The following is an 18,991-nucleotide window of genomic DNA, read 5'->3' as shown; positions in this document are numbered from 1 at the left end:
AAAAGCTTTTGACTGTGTGGATCACAACAAGCTGTGGCTGACTCTGAGAAGAATGGGAATCCCAGAACATTTGATTGTGCTAATGCGAAACCTATACTTGTACCAGGAGGCGGTCGTCAGAACAGAGCAAGGAGATACTACATGGTTCAAAATCAAGAAGGGGGTCCATCAGGGATGTATTCGGTCTCCATACCTTTTTAATCTGTATGCAGAACAGATCATCCGAGACGCTGGGCTGCATGAAGAGGAATGTGGTATCAGGATTGGTGGAAAAGTCATCAACAACATGCGTTATGCAGATGACACAACCCTGCTTGCTGAAACTGAGGAGGACCTGAAAGCGCTTGCTGCAGAATGTCAAGGACTGCAGCCTCCTATGTGGATTGAAGCTCAACATCAAGAAAACAAAGATTCTCACCACTGGACCAACTGGCAGCAACAGTACGAATGGTGAAGAGACTGAGATAGTTAAGAGTTTTAGTTTGCTTGGTTCCACAATCAACACTCTTGGTAACAGCAGCCAGGAAATCAAGAGATGAATTGCATTTGGGAAAGTCAGCTGTGAGGGACCTCTCAAGAGTACTGAAGAGCAGTGATGTCAGGCTGGAGACTAAGGCGCACCTGAGTCTTCACAATTATGTGCTATGCATTGGAGAGTTGGACAGTGAATAAAGTTGATAGAAAGATAATTGATGCCTTTGAGCTGTGGTACTGGAGAAGTGTGTTGAATATACCATGGACTGCTAGGAGAACAAACAGGTTTGTCTGGAGAAGGTGAAGCCGGAATGCTCCTTGGAGTCAAGGATTCTGAAGCTTTGTCTGACACACTTTGGGCATGTTGCAAGGAGGTCCTTGGAGAGGGACATCATGTTTGGTAGAGTGGAGGGGCGGCGAAGGAGAGGAAGACCTTAGATGAGATGGATCGATTCTGTGACTGGAGCAGTGGGAATAAGTGCGTCTGAGATGGCTAGGTTATCACAGGATAGAACAGCTTTTAGAGCTCTTGTACATAGGGTCGCTATGAGTCACAAACGACTCGATGGCACATAACAACAACAACAGCAACAAGAAAAAGCAAAGAATTTGTTTTTAATTGTAGTACTGAATCATAATATTGAATATATACTAGAGTATCAAAAAAGAATCAAGTCTGCCTTGTATAAATACAAACAGCATGCATATTAGAAGAGATGATGGTGGTATTTTGTCTCATATGCTAACTTTGGCCATGTTATCAAAAGTGACCAATTCCTAGAGAAACATACTATGCTTGGAAAAGAAGAGGTTCCATGAAAAGGAGGTAGACACTCCTTGAGATATCCCAGTGGCCATAATGGGCTCGTGCACAGCAGCAATTGAGAAGATGTCATAAGCTCAAGCAATGCTCCATTCCTGTCACACTACAATATCACTTTGATGACTAAGGGACATGGATCTTGCCCAAGTCCTGATCTTTTCCATCAACTCCTATATATACGAAAGCTGAACAGTAAAAAAAGAAGGCTGAATCAGAATTGGTACCTATGGTGTTGACAAAGAATTCACTGGATGGCATGAAAAATGAAAATAACAAGATATAGATAGAGAGATAGCACTATAGATAGATCATACATAGATGGAGAGAGATAGATACCAATGAATAAGATCTGACTTATTACAATCCTATGCACAAGGTGACTGCTGCAATGGGCTCTTGTGTGTCAGGAAGTGTAAAGATGGCACAGGACAAGGACTGGGTTCAGATCTTTTGTTCACATGGTCACTATGAGTCGTATTCGACTCTACAAGACCTAAAAACAACAACAATGCACAACAGAAGGAAATCCTACCCAATGCCGTGCCACCCTCACAATCTCTTCTAACTTTAAGCCCATTGTTGCAATAACTATGTCAGTCTTCTTAAGGCTCTTCCTCTCTTTTGTTTTGTAGACTCTCTGCTTTTCCAAATATGACATCCTTCTCTAGGGACTGGCCCTGCCTGACAACATTCTCAAAGTAGGTGAGACAAAATTTTACCATCCTTTTTTCTAAGGAGCACTTCTGTCACACTTTTTTTCAGGACAAATGTGTTCGTTCTTCTGGAAGTTGATGGTACATTCAATACTTTCCCCAATAGTCAATATTCTTCATTCTTTCTTATTCACTGTCCAACTTTCACAGGTATATGAAGCAACTGAAAGTAACCTGGCTTGAGTTAGGTACATTTTAGTTTTAAAATTTACATCTTTGCTCTGTAGCACTTTAAAAAGTCTTTGGCAGTGAATTTGTCCAACACAGTATGTCATTTGATCATTTGTCTGTGTACACACACCTACATACACAGAAAAAGAAAGAGAGATGTTAAGGAGCCTTGTTGGTACATATTTGGTACTAAAATGTTGGTATTTTAAATCCATTAGCCAGGACCACATGGAGAAAAAACATCTGGACCCTTTTACCTGTAAGATTACAGATGAAGTAACCATGTGGGGCAATTTTATTCTGTCTTTTTCTATGGTCCAGAGCATATGTCTATATATGTGTTGTTACGTGCCATAGAGTTGCCTTCAACTCATAGTGTACTGATGCACAGTCACTCTGAATTCCACTCTATCCTGAGCCAATCTCACTGTCTTTGACACACCATCCCTATTACCCCAGGTACTGTGTCAATCCATCTTATCCAGGGTCTTCATCTCTTGCAATGTCCCTTCATTCTTTGAAGCAACAGTCCTTCTCCTGCAACAGGTTCCTCGTAGCCACATGCCCAAAGTATGAGAGATGGAGCTTCAAAACTCTCACCTCTAAGGAGCATCCTGGTTTTATCCTCTCCAATATAAACAAGTTTGTCTTCTTGGCAGTCCATGGCATGTTCAATACTCCTCTCCAGCACCGTAACTCAAAAGCATCAACTCTTCCTCTATTCTCTTTGGTCATTGTCTAGTTCTCTGATGCATAGCAAGTAATTGAAAAGAACATAGCCTGACGCAGATATACCTTAGTCTCTAGACTGACATAATTTCTCTTTAGCAGTCTAGTACTGCTGACAGTAGCTTTTCCCAGAGCAATTTGTCTTTTGATTTCTTGACTGCTGGTGCCAAGAGTGTTGCTTAAGGATCTGAGCAAGCTGAAATTGTTAACAACTTCAATCTCTTCTCTATCTTCGTGCTGTCAATTGGCTCAGCGATAAGAATCTTTGTCTTGATGTTGAGCTTCAATACATATTGAAGGCTGCAGTCCTTGACCTTCTGCAGCAAATGCTTCCAGTTCTCCTCAGTTGTTGTTATTATGTGCCATCAAGTTGCTTGTGACTCATAATGACCCTATGTACATTAGCTTTGAAACTTGCCCTATCCTGAGCCAATCTCATCATCTCCAAGAGACTTAATCCCATTTCTCCAGTCACTGAGTCAATCCATCTCATCCTTGGTCTTCTTCTGCACTGTTCCACGACCTTCCAATCATGATGTCCCTCTCCAAAGACTGGTCCCTCCTGGCCATGTGCCCAAAATATGTGAGACAGAGCCTCAAAATCCTTGCCTCCAGCTGCATTGTCTGGTACAATGCTGAAAGATGGAACTTAAGTGGCAAAGTCTATAGGGAGTTGCAACCCCAAACTCCAGAGGGAGGCTGTACCTTCCTTGTGATTGGTTTGAATCCACAGCAGCTCCATAGGCAAACGATGGGAAATCTCTTTCTGTAAATCACACTGCTTACGTACAACCTCAGAAACCCAATAGTGGGTCAGCTGTGACACAGTGGTTGCAATGATCTCCAACAGCAAGGATGGGAGAATGGCACAGGACCTGGTGCTGTTTTGTTCTGTGGTATGTGGGCTTGACATGAGTAAAAACTGATCTGATGCCACCTCAGAACAACAACAATAACAATCTTCACAGAGGAGACCAGAAGGCCAATAATGAGTGAGCAATGAGTAGGTTTCAACTCAATGGCAATGAGCGAGTACTGGAAAATTAACCTCTTGAGTGGAAGGACACTCAAAATACACAATAGCCATAGCAGTAGACCACATGCTAATGAGGGTGAGGACAAGGACGTTCAATAAACCTTTGGTTTGTTTTCTATGAGGCCATTAGAAATCAGAGTTGACTTGATAACAACCAACAGTATTAACAGACAAAGACATAAAAAGAAAAACAAATTGACAATGATACTATTAAAATAAAACAGTAATTTAGAAACAGAAAAACAGATCTAAAGATGTATTAATATATTGCCTTCTTTTCCTGGCACTATGCACAGCACTCTCACAACAGAGCAAGTGTCTAGAAGTCTGATCAAAAAATACATGAAACAGATTTGGAAGGGGGTGGATATAAAGTTAGAATTTCTGAGTCATGGAAGCATCAGATCGCGATTCCAGAAAGGTGTAACTTTATTTAAAACTGAGCTGCTGTGAATTCTATCAAGCCACAGACACCTCTGAATCCACAGTCTCTGTTGGCAAATTGTTATGCTGACAAATTCGCAGACAGACTGAAAATTTCCACTTGGTAAGCAGTGAGGGTCTAGTTTATACCCCATGCTGGAATTTGGGAAGTGAAATGCTGGCTCCAATGCCTCTGTGTAATCCATTTCGTCACCGTAGCCAAGTAGTTTCAAATATTTATCACGGTATCACCGTGAATGAACCTAAATCAACCCCCACTGCCATCAAGTGGTTCCAACAGTTAGAGTTTCTACGAACAGAGCAATACTGTCCTATGGGGTTTCCAAGGAGATAGATGGGTCCTGTCTTCTTGTGAAGATTTATAGCTTTGGAAACCTGATGGATGGTTACTACACGTCTGAACCAACTTGGCATTGAGTTTGAGTTTGGGGGCTTTTGTTTTTTGAGAATCGTTACAAATACTGCCACTTGTCTTGGATTGGGTACCGCCAGAGTGAGTGCTCCTTGGAGGCAAAGATGATAAAGCTTCATCTCACATATTTTGGAGATGTTGCTAAGAGAAGTTATTCCTTGGAGAGGGACATCATTCTTGGAAAGGTGGAGAGACAGTGAAGGAGAGGAAGCTCCTCAACCAGGTGGGTTGACACAGTGACTGCTGCGGTGGGCTTGAGTTTGTCAGAGATGGTAAGGATGGCACAAGACAGGACAGAGTTCAGATCTGTGGTTCCTAGAGTTGCTGTGAGCTGTGAGTCATACTCATCTTGACAGCACCTAACAACAACATCTGCCATGGAGCTGCTGACTGGACTAAAACCATCAGCTTTTCAGCTGACAGCTCAGCTGTTGTGCTCCCAGGGTTCCACTGTGAATGCCAATGTCGATGTCTCTGTAAGGTGTCACAGAGTCACCTTTGACTCAACTTTACAACACACCAAGACAGAGGTGGGTCCTGTTCTGCTCTCACAATCCTTGCTATGTGTGTTCCCACTGTCACAATCACTGTGTCAGCTCAGCTTCTGGAAGACCTTTTCCTTCTTTTGTTGACCCTCTCTCAAGTCTGAGTCCCTTCTCTAGAGACTGAATCCTCCTGATGCCACAGCGAGCCCACGCAGGGAAGGCATGGATTTATTTGTGGTCTCATTAAAAAAAAAGCAAAAACAAACAAACAAAAAAACAGTGCAGGACCTGAAGCAGAGAAGACATTTGGAAGTCTTTGTCTTAGGAGTTGGAAGAGTCTGGTTCTGAGGGATCTTGTGGACATGCAGCATCTTGCTTATCTGGGAAGCTTGTCATCAGCCTCAGCACAGTTCTGAGCATCTGTTTTCCACATTAAGGGTGTAAGTTAAGGTCAGATGTGTTGCAGTGAGACAGACCTAGGAAATAGTATTTAAAGCACTTGGCTGTTAAACAATAGTTTGCAGCTCAAGTCCACCAGTTTCTCCATGAGAGGAAGATGTGACAGTCTCCTTCCACAAAGATTCACAGCGTTGGAAATTCTGTGGGGAAGTCTGACTCTGTCCTATAGGAGTTGGCATCAACAGGGTGACAATGAATTTGGATGTTGCAAAAAGAACTGGGGCAAAGACCACAATCTCTTGTTCCCCTGTTAACCGGGTGTGTGATGTGGACTTATCTGAGTCTTGGTTTTATTATGTGTAAAATAAGACGAATAGCAGCAATTTAGGGAGCTCTGGTGGTCTAATGAATAAGGAGCTGTATAATGAGCTCTGGTGGCCGAATGAGTAATGCAGGCAGTCCAAATCCACTAATGCTTCATGGGAGAAAGATGGACAATCTCCTTGCAATTTGTTGCTGTTGTTTATTGCTGTCGAGTCAAGCACAACTCATAGCTACCCTCTGAACCAAAGACCTGAAGCCTTTCTATAACTATCGTCAGTTATCCAATTTCATAGTTTCCAGAGGCATGTTGTTAAGAAAGTGGTTGCCACTCCTGCTTCCAACCTCGTCATTTACAACCTCTGAAAACCTTCCAAAGGGTCAGCAGAGTCAGTTCCAACTGAATGCCACGTGATAACAAGAAGCAACAACAGTTTAATACTTACTAAAAAGTAGAAAATATTTGTACCATATTTTGAGCAGATATAAAAATATTGTTGTTAGGTGTCATTGAATCAACTATGACTTATAGGAACTCTATGAACTACAGACTGGAACCTTCTTCTATCCTGCACTATCACCATCAACTCTAGCATGTTCCAGCCCATCGCTGCAGCCACTGTTGTCAATCCGTCTTGCTGGGGCCTTTGCTGAAATATAATAATAGACTTCAAATTTTAACCCAGGGCCTTCTTTTCCACATTCATGTCCTCTCCTTCCCATTCCGGGAGCTCTGGTGGCGTAGTCTGTGGGGAGTTAGCCAAAGGTCATACATCTCTGTCAATTTACATCTACAAGTGGCTCTGAGGAAGAAAGATGACTAATCCCCTCCCATGTGACTCACAGCCTTGGAAACCCAGTGATGGGTCAGCTCTGGGTCTGTTCTAAATCTGAGGCAATAAGTGGAGACTGGAGCCCTTACCTTTCAGCTTCTCTTCCTTTCACTCTTTCTTCTCCTTCCCTCTCAAATTTATGTATTCAAAACTTCATGAAATTAGGAAATAAAGTCTAATTAATATGTAACAGGTGTTAACACCATGGGTGTTAACAATAATAATATATGTGGGGTACATTTATGTCACTTTAATGTTAGCAAATCATTCTTCGACTTTAGGATATCAACTAACTCCAAGAAGGTGACAGAAGGCAATAGGGGGCCCATGGAAATGGGGGAAGTGAATAATCTTATCCTTAGATACAGACTTTTAACAGCCAACACAGCAGCAGCCTGCTCTTCCAGAAGCAAAACTGGTCATGCAAATGCAGGACCCCACAGACAATTGAAATTCTCTCCCCTCTGCGGCTTCGGTCTGCAGTGACATGGCAGATGCTAAACTTCAGCCTGTTTGGAACAGCTAATTAGGTTACAAAGGCTGCCAGAATCCCAAAGTCATCCTAAGAAACACTTTGAAATCTGAGGCAGAGGTCAGGGAACACAAACACTAATACTACTTTTGAGACAGCAGTAGACAAATAGGTAGGGGGCAAAGAAGGCAAGGAAAGTGGATCCTTAACCATCTAGGGACTACCAAGCAGCCCCTTATAAAACAAGGCTGGGATTGGGGCATCAAGTGGCCCTGGATACTGGAAATTCATAAAAGTTGATGATGCTGTTGATGCTGCATATTCGGGACCCGTTCCTAGACTCCCAGCCTCCACTTCGTAGGCTTTTTTAGACACATACCTTGTTGCTGGAGAAGGTTCTCAACTGGGTGTGACAAGGTTGGAAAGACAGAGAGGTAATTTGTCAAAGGGACTGAATTTAAGAAAACACCTTGCTGTGTTCAAAGCTTCTTTGTGGGTTTCTCACAACTACACAGCCTAAGAGCTACTGTCTGCACAGACGCTTCTCTGAAGTGAAGATAAACAAAAATTAAACCAGATCCCCCCCCCCCTTGGAAATCTTAGGCAAATCAATTTTGAATACAGGGATTTCCATAGCTGATGATTTAGAAATGAGAGCATGGTCTCCGAGTTCACTCACCTGCCAGTCTTTCTGTTAGCAGGCAAGCACCTACCTTTGCACCCTCCAAGGAAAGCCAGCCTTAAAAATAGTTTAATGGTAATTCAATTAATCCTCTGCATTAAGTTTCTTTCTATATGAATTGCATTTCTTGTTCTATTACCAGATGCTTTTTTTTTTTCTGGAACTTTGTTCAGTGTATTACCTTCTCTACTGCGTCTGTGACTTAATAAATTCTGTAATATCCTTCCTTTAAAAACCTACAAAAACCTAGAGATCCAACACTTCCAAAGAGGAAATCCCCACAAAGTGTGGGCTGGGGGCAGTAAGACAAAGGAGTCCATAGGACTTCACTGCCACCAGCAGGGCCTAGAGGAAGTGCAGGTACAGAGATGGCCAGGGACTGCCTAGATAAGAGACCCCAGGCAGGTACCAAAGCCTTTTTGATTAGGAAAAGCAGTTCTTTTTCCTCAATGAGAAACAGGTGTCCTTGCCCTAAAGCTCAGAATGAGGGGGTCTGGGAATCAAACCGCAGTTCATGTTGTCAAGTGTCCCTACCCTGTGCCCCTTTCCCAATAAACAGACATACACAACACAGTCAGTCACACTTTTATTACCCTCCAGGTCTGCTTTTGTGTTCTGAGATGTACATGATTTCCAAGGGCGGCAGAGGGGTGTGGTCTGGAGATAGCAATTTCTTTGCGTCCAGGTCCTCTTTCTGTGTCCCAAGTCACCCAGCCCACCTTAGCCCACCACCTGCACATACCACATGGCACCCAGACCTCACGTGGCACAATCCTATTTCTGTTCTGGACACCCAGGTTAAAGTCAGTCAAGGGAGGGGGATGGGAACAGGTAACAAGATTTGCAGGGATTTTAAAAGCAGCTGAAGTGCCCTACAAGCAGCTTTAGGTTCAGACCAACTCAAGAGTCTTCACATATTCTGCCCCAACCGGAGGCTACTTGAGCCCTGCGGGAGGTGGCGCTGGGTGGCGCACCCAGGAGCCCCACAGCCTCCGGGCCCTTGCGCGCCGCAGGTCGCTTTGGCTCCTGACATCCCAGCTGTGCGGAGGCCTGGAGCTGCAGGGCCAAAAGGAGCCTCAGCAGGGGCAGGAGGATCCCCCAAGCAGACGGGGAAGCCCGGGTGGGCGCCCTGCGGAGACTCGCTCCCCGAGAGCTGCGGCGACCACGCGGCGAGGAACACGTGAGAGGCCCCGCTTGGCTATAAAAACCCCTCTCCGGCACGAGTGAGAAGCAAGCCAAGCGGCAAGACCTGCGCAACAGTGACCCTGCTTCCAGGCTCCCTGAGTCAGTGCCGACTTTGGGGGTTTCGGCCCCTCGGGGCACGCGTCCAACTTTGACGCCGCCGGATTCCCTGCACTTCGGGAGGGAAAGGGCGCAAACGCCGTACGCGCGGATTCCCGAGAGCGCGCGGGGTTGGTGTGACCTTTCGGGGAGTTGGAGGGGAGCCGCGGGCGCCGCGGTCTGGGGCCGGACTGCTCGGCACCCGCACGGAGGCAGCAGCCCAGAGCGTCCACTTGACCCCAAAGGTAGCCCAGGGGCTTCGGCGCCGCCCCTCGCTCTCGCCGCCCTCGCCCCTCGGTGGACTGGGCGGCGCGCGCCCCGCACCTGCAGATAAACTCGGACGCCTTCGCCGGAGAAAGTTTGATCTTCTGCGCTCGCCCACTCAGCCGCCGCCACCTGGCAGCCCCCTCCTCCCGCGGAAGGCGCGGGCGGGGAGATGGCCGCGAGCTGGGAGGCCGGCGCGGGCGCTTCCCGGCGCAAACGGGCGCAGCGCGCGTAGCTGCCGCCACGCCGACCTCCGGCTCCTGCACACTGCTGCACCGAGTCCCTGCAGCCCGCCGGGCCACCCACCACCAGGGCAGGAGGTGACGGCGACAGGGGCCAGGGGGCCGTATGGCCGCTCCCCGCCGGTCGGTGGTGCGCGCCACGGAGCTCGCCCGTGGCGCCTTGGGCTCGGAGCGGCTCTGAGACCCGCCGCCTGCGGGCATCGACCTGGTCAGTCTACGGAGCAGGAACCCGAAGAGCAAGCAGGAGGGAGGTGGCGCCGGCGGCGGCCGCTCTTTCCCCTTCCTCCCGGAGCGCGATGTGGCCGGCCGGAGCGGGCACCAAGCTGCCCTGTCCGCGGGACTCCGCGCTCCGGAGGGCGGCGTTCTCCGGGAACCTCACCGCCCTGCCTTCTCACCTCGTGCCCGCTGGCCGCAGTGTCAAGGTCTTCATCAGCGCCAACCCTGAAGGTAAGTTACTCTAGGGTGTGTCTGTCCATTCGTTCCTCTGTCCCCGCAGCGGGAGCTGGGGACTGTGGCCACTGCAGCGCCCATTACTCTTTGCACCTCTGGTTCCTCCAGCTAAAGCCTAAGTTGCCCCTGAGCGAGTGAGAATTGCATTGAATCACTTTTATTTGCCAAGTTTCTCATCTTCTCTGCCTGCTGACAGACATTCTTACCCCCTGAGTGACTCCCCAGAATCAAGCTAAGAAGAACCCAGGTAATTAGCCAGCACCTCTCAAAGCTCCGTCCTTCCCCCCATTTTTTTAAAAGCAGTTTCTTCATTTAGATAATCCCTTACGCAAATAGTAACTCCTCTTGCTCTCAGAGCTGTGCTGTAAATTCCTGAAGGAGGGCTCCCTGCCTTGTCACCTGTTCTGGCCAGGGCGGGGTGAGAGCGAGGTTCCCTGAGATTCTTCTTATGCAGATGTGAGGGGTACCCATTGCCTTTGGGAGCCCAAGAACCAAGAGGTCAAGGGGAAGCAGGCTTTGGAGTCCAAGGGACTCGCAAGAATCGCTCAGAGCAAGCTCATTTCCACAGTGAGGTTCCAGAGCTTAACCTTCCTGGTCCAGAATGTGGCCTACTCAGTCATGTTCACACCCAGGAGGAGCAAAGTGGGAGTGTGCTCCTTTGTTGCGTTCACAGATCACAGCAGCTGAGTGCATGGGTGGCCAATCGCCTCATCATTATTGCTTTTCAGTTCATCACAGAATGTTAACTTTCATTGATGGGGGGCAGGGAGAGGATGCAATTGACAAGGGGCTGGATAAAACAGCAGGATTTACTCTTTACCAGAAAAAAAAAATTAAATATATGTTTGATTGTAATGTGAGCTTACAGCAAACTGAAATAGAGGTGTGAAATTCAAGCTTAACTTTCTCCTACACTCTTAACAAGCTAAAAAAGAAAAAGTGTAGAAGAGAAAGAAAGCCAGAAACTTTGTACTCCAACCTAGATAAAATACTCATCTGGAAACGTGGGCCTTTGGTTACTTGTGAAAAGCAGAAAAGACCAACCAAAATAGCTTCCTCTGACTTTACACTTTGAAAGAAAAAGCGCTCAAACTATGACCAGGAAGTATTGGATGAGCACACACGTTAATTAGTATCGGCAAGGCTACTTTTAAGGAAGGCATAACTCTTGTCGATATGCTACTCACTCCTGTATAATGATTGATGGAAGTTTTTAGGAAACTACTGTTGTTGAGGGAGCTCAGGTGTCCTAGAGGTTGGGAGTTAACACTGCCATCCTAAAGGCACAGGGTTCAAATCCATCAGCTGCTCTGTGGGACAAAGATGGGCAAGCTCCTCCACTGTGATTAAACTGCTTCTGAAAACCTGCTGGAGGGTTAGTTCTGATTCATCAGTACACAGCAACAACTATTGTGACTAGAAGCTGTGGACTTGACATGGTGCCTGCCCCTGTGTGCAAACAGATGCACTGCTCAGCCCTGCACCATTATCACATTCTTTGCTGTCCCTGAGCTCAAAGAAACTAGAGTGCACTTTAATAATTCTACCTCATAAATGTCTTCCAGGATTTTTACCAAAATATAAACAAGCATCAGCTGGATCCGAACAACATTATGATGTAGAAAATATAATTGCACTCATGTATTTAAGGAAATCTGCTTAACTTTTTTCGGTGCTCCTTTTAAAAATATAGCTGAATGTTTTAAAGTGCTTGAGAGAATTGTCAGGAAATATTTAATTAGCCTCTAACGTTTTATTTCTCTTGAGCTGAAAGCACGTCGTCTTAGGAGTGATATTTAAATGTGCTGATTTAAAGCCAAGTCTCTCCTCCTTTCAAGAAGTTGCCTCTGTAGTAGTAGAGTGGAATAAAGCCTGTTAATATTATCGCCACTAGTTCCTTTCTCCTTGCTTTAAGTCTGAAAGTTAGAAGATGAAAATGGATGATAATGGACTTAAGTGGAGTCATCGTTATGTTGCATTGTCTAGCATGGACAAGAATCTGTGATGCTGCAAATTCTCTACTTTCTTGAAATAAAAGCTTTTGCCTCATTAATCAAACAGGAGGGAGAAGCCAATTAAATCTGGTTATTGCCTGTTCTGTGCAGCTGCCACATTGATTTCTGCTGCCCAGAAATGTGACACTTACCTGGAACTTTCAACAAGGGCAACGCCTCAAATTTTATCTCCATTGGAGAGCCAAGCCAAGGGTATATTGAGTAGGAAAGCTAGAACTAGATTTTTTTTTAAAGTTTATTCAGCTTCCTAAATGAACTGAATGTGAAGCCCTGCAATCAGAGGCAGCAGTTCACTGTGGAATCTTTATAGATGCAATTTCAGGAAGCAAAGGGTTTTGCTTTAGTATGATCCAATATTAGATGCTTGGCCAATACTGAAGAGCCTCTCCACTGTCAAATTAAGACAAACAACGTTATCTCATGCTTTCCTTTGCAAACGGAAATCCAATTTATGCTCTAAATAAAAGCTTCTCCAGATTGAATCCACGGCAGTACTTTTAAGAATCCAGCAAGGCTCTCTGTTCTGTTAGATTATTTTAATAGGGATTGTTTTCAAAGGCTAGTAGTATGGAGTTTCTCCTTCAGTGCTAAAGCTGTTACTGTCTGTCTGTGTGTATGTTGAATATGTTAGCTAATTCAATATTTTCATTTTTGTTTCCATCCTCAAACCAACCCTGTGAAGGGTAGTGATGGAACAAGAAATGCTCTCCCAGTTTTCAGAGACAAGAACACTGAGGCTGTGTGAGGTTAAGCTACTTGTGTAAACTCACACAGAGTAAAATGGGAGGAGGCTTGTTCTGCAAGGCACTTAAAGACCTCTGTTGGTACTCTTTGGCTGACCAGTTTTCTGGCAAGTACCTTCTACCCTCACAAACAAGAGAAGAAGCGGGAGATCACTGCTCGGTGCTTGAAGTCTGAAAGCCAAAAGGTGCTGAGTCGCAGGAAGGGCACATGGCTGAGCTGACCCATTTTGCTCCCACTAAGCAGTAGCCCTAGGGGCAGTCAGGGAAATTTCACAAAGTGCTGAACACTGATGAACACATTCCTGCTCATAAGTAGATATACATCTGCCCAGTCCCCACTCCATAGAAGATGCTGGAGAAAAGCCAGGATGTGGGGGGCGATGGCATTGCCCTAGTTCTCCCAGTGAATGGGCTTTGCCTGGGTCAATGCCCTCAGGCGTCCAAATGCCCAACTCTCACCTGAAGCACCTTCATTAGTCCTTGGAAGTTTTGTAGTCCTTAAATCACAAACTCCCTGCCCGAACAGCACTTACACCTCTTTGGAACAATCATTCTAAATGACATACAGAATCCTCCCTCCATTGTGATTATCCAGAATGTTCCATGATTATGGAGAGAGGAGCTTGTGTGATTTTTCTATTTTTTTAGTTCTAGGGGAGCAGGGCAGTAAACAATGCCCCACTTCTCTGCCTCTGTTCTTAACTGGTGTAAAGGAAGGGAAAGTCTAAGCCAGAGGGAAGAGCAGAATATCAGTTTACCATTGATAAAGTCAAGGCCTGATTCTCTGGACCACTGGTGGTTTTGGAATCCTACTTACTGACATTTGGGGGCAGGGAGGCGGTATAAAATGATACACGTACCATTTATCATGTAAGATCAATGGTACCAAACAGGTTAGCACTAATAAATGAAAAATAACTTCACTCCACTGCGCAATAGAACTTCCGGCAGGGGTGAAAACATGCCTGTCCAATATGGTAGCTCCAGTTCTTTGAGACGGAGCTCTGGAGGTGTCATCTGTGCAAGTTGGTGGAGAGTTGCACTGCTAACCGAGAGGCTACACTTATCTGCTGGTTTGACTCCAATCAGCGGCTCCACAGGAAGAAGATGGGGGCGGGGGGTGTCTCCTTCTCAGCCATTAGAGCCTTGGAACCTGATTGAGGCTCAGCGATGAGTTAGACCTGGTTTGAAGGTAATGAGCAATGACAGCAATAGTCACATATGAAACTCTTGAAGATTGAAATGTGCTATGACTGTGACCCTGAAGTTTTATTTATTCTGAAATAGACAAATAAACTTGTAAGTCAATTTGAGCTTTGTCAGGTGAGCTTTAAATATCTGTGATTTAGGTGACCAGGTTTTACTTCAAGACAGTTAGGTATATTTTATTTGATTTGGTTTGGTTTTCAAAGCTTAGAGGATTTTGTGGTTGTTAAGTGCTTTTGAGTCAAGTACAACACATAGCGACCCTATGAACAATGGATCTGAATCCCGTCCTATCCTGTCCCATCTTACTAACACACAGAGCCCATTGTGGGAGTCATTGTGTCAGTCCACCTAGTTGAGGGTTTTCCTTTCGTTTACCAACCCTCCACCCTTCCTCGCGTCATGTCCCTTTCCAAGGAATAGCTCCTCATAGCAACATGCCCGAAGTATGTGAGGCAAGGCCTCATCATTCTTGCCTCCAAGGAGCTCTCTGGCTGCATTCTCTCAAATACATATTTATTTGTTCTTTTGGCATTTCATGGGATGTTTAGTTCTCATCTCCAACACCACAACTCAAAGGCATCAATTCTTCTTCAGTCATCTCTGTTTATTGTCCAACTCTTAGATGCATAGCAAGTGATCAGAAAGACCATGGTCTGATGCACCTTTGTCCTCAAACTGACATCATTACTCCTCAATAATCTGGAAAGGTCTCGTACTGTAGACTTACCTACTGCAAGACATCTCCTTACTTCCTGACTTTTGGTCCCAAGGTTGCTAATTGTGGACCCAAGAAAGATGAAGTTGTTGACAGCTTCAATCTCTTCTCCATTCACATGGTGTTACCTATAGGTCCAGTGATAAGAAACTTTGTTTTCTTGATGCAATCCAAATTCAAGACTGCATTCTTTGATTCTCTGCATCAAGTACCTCAAGTCTTCCTCACTTTCAGCAAGCAAGGTTGTGTCATCTACATAACGCAGGTTATTGATGAGTCACTCCAATCCTGATGCCACAATCCTCTTCATAGAGTCAGTTGCTTGAATAATTTTCTCAGCATACAGATTGTATAGGTATCGAGAGAATACAACCCTGATGTACTTCCTTCTTAATTTTAAACCATCCTGTGTTCCCCTGTTCTGCTTGCACAACAGCCTCTTGGTCCAGGTATAGATTAATTAAGTGTTCTGGGATTCCCATTCTTCTCAATGTCAGCCACAACTTATTATTGTCCACACAGTCAAATACCTTTGCATAATCAATAAAGCACAAGTAGACATTCTTCTGGTATTCCTTACTTCAGCCAGGATCCATCTGACATTGCAATGATGTCCCTGGTGCCATGGTCTCTTCTAAATCCTGCTTAAACTTCTGGCAGTTCCCTATCTATGTACTGTTCTAGCCATTTTTGAATGGTCCTCAGAAGTATTTTGCTTGCTTGTTATCAGTTGGATCACCTTTCTTGGGAATGGGAACAAATACGGACCTTTTCCAATCCATTGGCCAAACTGCTAGCCTCCAAATTTCCTGGCATAGACTGGTGATTTTAGACTTCTAGAAAAAGGGATGTGAATCTTTATTGTTGAATATGGCTTTTGACTAAGCAAGTGAACGTCCTAATAACCAAACCTCAGAACTAAACAGACTCACTCTCCCAGAAGCCCTAGGAGCCCTGTGGCACAGTGGATTAAACATTGGGTTTCTACTCACAAGATCAGCTGTTTGAACCTGTCAGCTACACCCTGAGAGGAAGATAAGGCAATCTGCTTCCATAAGGTATACTCCTTGGAAACCGCATGAGGCAATCATACTGTGTCTTAATGGGTCACTAGAAAAATAAAAAGAAAAAAAAAGTCAAAATCATCTTCATATAGTCAGAAATGAATCGTAGCTGACTCTCTAATGGGTTTTCAGAGGCTGTAAATCACACAAGAAGAGATTGCCCATCTTTCTCAGAGCAAGGCTGACTTGGCCCCTCTGAGTCTGTTAAACATTGCAAAGCACTGCCCAACCCCCCTCCATTCTCACAGGCTCTGCTGTGGTTAAGTGCAAGCCCATTGCTGCAAGCATCTACTTCTCCAAATACTCTCATTGCCATCAGGTTCGAATCAGCTGACTTCCTGGTGGGTTTCTAACACTTTAAATCACCTGGGTGAGGACTGCCCTTGTTTTTTTTTTCCCACCTGGAAGATTCAAACTGCCAGAGATGCTCAGCCTTTGGGTTAACAGTACAATTCACAATAAACAGGAGATAAATTATTAGTGCTATTGTCACTTTCCAGTGTGAGTGAGGCCCTAAAGTTATGGGCACGTAAAGAAAAACAGGAAATTGTGGTGGCCTAGTGCCAGCCTGAAGACTCAAAGCTCAAATCCACCAGCTGCTCCTTGGAAGCAAGATGGGCAGTCTCCTCCTGTATGATTTTCAGCCTCTGAAAACCCCCTGGTGGGTCAGCTGTGAATCCTTGGAGTCAGTTCTGAAAATGAAGGGGGGAAAAATAGGTATTTCTTACCCTCAAGGAAGACAAGTGCTAGAGGCATGTCACCCAGAACTTGGAAAGCACTACCGAAATTTCAAGGAATTAAGTGCTTCCAAAATTATTTTATTGGAGGGACAAAAGTCAGAAGCACGACTGTGTACTCAGGTTGCATTGGCAAAGCTTCCACCCAGAGGGCAGTAAGTTGTAGAACTGTTGCTAATATCCCAGCTGTCCCTGGTTAGAGGGTAGCAGAATCTCATGTCTGCTGAGATATATCTATCAGTCACCAGAACTGGTATCAGAGGAACTTCCTTAACATCATATGTCCTCTAGATCTCTTTTGGCTGTGCCTTTTTGGTGGAACCAGAATCATGTTAAGACCCTAGGTGCTGTCGAGTCAAATATGACTCATAGCGACCCTGTCAGCCACAGATCAGAACTCTGTCCTATCCTGTATCATCCTCACACTTCCTGACACACTAGAGCTCATTGGGGTAATCTCTGTCAGTCCAGCTGGTTGAGGGTCTTGGTCTCCTTTGCCCGTTAAGACCCTAGGAACAAAGAAGTCAGAGAATACCTAGGCCTCCAGCCCTGCTTGTAAATATGGGAGAGAATGGAGGGAATTGGTTGCAGATCAATAACAATCTACTGTCAAGGACCTCTTTAAAGTGCTAAACATCTAGGATGTCAATTCAAAGACTAGGGTGCTCCTAATCCAGGGTGTGGTATTGTCAGTTGGCTTTATATGTTGGACAGTGAATAAAGATGACAGAAAAGGAATTGAGACCTTTGAGCTCCTGATGTGTTTGGGGAAGAGTACTGAATATCCCATAAACTGCCCAAAGAACTGACAGATCTGTGTTGGAGGCAGTAGAGCCAGGGTGTTCCTTAGAGCCAAGGATGGTGAAACCTTGTCGCACATACTTTGGTCATGTTAATAGAAGGGGCCAGTCCTTTGAAAAAGACTTCATGCTGGGAAAGGTAGAAGGCCAGTGAGACAGTAAGACCCTTACTGAAATGGATTGACTCAGTGACTGCGACATTGGGTGTGAACATGAGGATGGTGCAGGATGGGGAAGTGTCACTATACATTGATGTCATCTAACAACCACAGTCAGCACCAGGAAGCCACATCTTGCACAAAACAGCACTCGTACCCATTTACCTAGTCAAGCAGTAAGTAACATGAAATTCCAACTCTACATTGAGTAGCTGCCTAGCTTTTAGAAGTGCCAACAGAGACTCTGCTCTCGTTAAGTCTTCACATGTAATATAATATTTGTGAGAAATACTGCACTAGAGACATGAAAGTAATACTAAAGAGTTGCAGCTTCTGGTAAGAGTGAAGGGTTAAGAGGCACCCTGAAGGAACACAGAGAGCCTGCATGTGGACACTGTTAGACACCTTCATCAGATAGGAGGCAAAGCGAGAAGACCTCCACAGGAAGAGAAGCAATCTTTATTGCTCAGGAAAGAGCTGTTATCCTCCTGAGTAAGGTCAGAGTTGATGTCTTCAGGTGATACACTTGATACATGATATACATTACATATTATATATAGATCATGACTTTGCATTATAATCAATCCTATATCGATTTTAAAAAATTCTGAGGACATCATGGCATTGTCACCATTTGCCATTTTTTAAAGAAAGGTACTTGGGGGGCAGGAGGAGGGAAGACTCGCTGCCTTGGAAGTCGGTTCCAGCTCATTGTGGTCCTTCCTCTAGTTTCAGAGGTTCTGAATTGCAGTTGGAAGAGATTGCCGATCCTTTTCTCTTGGATTTGCTGGTGGATTCAAACAAGCTGAGGATGTGTGGCCTTTGGGCTAGCTGCTAAACTCACTATGGACTATACTGCCAAAGCTTCCTTGGATGTCAAAAATCCACCCAATCCTTCTGCTTCCGTTCCCCCCCTAAATAAACTAGTATAAAAAATAATGTAAAATGGAATGTATATGAATGATTGTATGAAATACAATGTAAATGAAAGATTGTATAAAACAATGTATGTGCATGAACCATACACTAAGGGTATTATTATATGAAAATAAATTAAAAGTATTTTACAAAATCTACGCCTTTGAGCTGTGGTGTTGGAGAAGAGTATTGAATATACCATGAACTGCCAAGAAAACAAATAGATTCATCCTAGAGAGGGTTAAACCAGGCTACTCCTTGGAGGCAAAGATTCTGGAGCTTCATCTGACATACTTTGGACATGTTGCAAGGAGAGACAGGTCTTTGGAGAGGGACATCATGCTGGGTAGAGTAGAGGGACAGCGCAGGAGGGGAAGACCCTCTGTGAGGTGGATTGATTC

At 44.9% G+C, this 18,991-nt stretch overlaps 1 protein-coding gene across 1 annotated transcript in view; it reads left to right on the top strand.

Moving 5' to 3' along the window:
• The first annotated feature begins 10,077 nt into the window (after positions 1-10,077).
• Positions 10,078-18,991, top strand: part of KIAA1239 (KIAA1239 ortholog) — a 365,576-nt gene continuing 356,662 nt past the window's right edge. The window contains exon 1 of the mRNA XM_006895413.1: positions 10,078-10,228. Coding sequence (XP_006895475.1) covers positions 10,078-10,228 — 151 coding nt within the window. The remainder of the gene's footprint in view (positions 10,229-18,991) is intronic.

Source organism: Elephantulus edwardii, unplaced genomic scaffold (genome assembly GCF_000299155.1).
Source record: "Elephantulus edwardii isolate Elephantulus edwardi_28Jun2011 unplaced genomic scaffold, EleEdw1.0 scaffold00167, whole genome shotgun sequence".
In the NCBI taxonomy this organism is placed as follows: Eukaryota; Metazoa; Chordata; class Mammalia; order Macroscelidea; family Macroscelididae; genus Elephantulus; species Elephantulus edwardii.
This window is presented reverse-complemented; position numbering and strand designations above follow the sequence as displayed.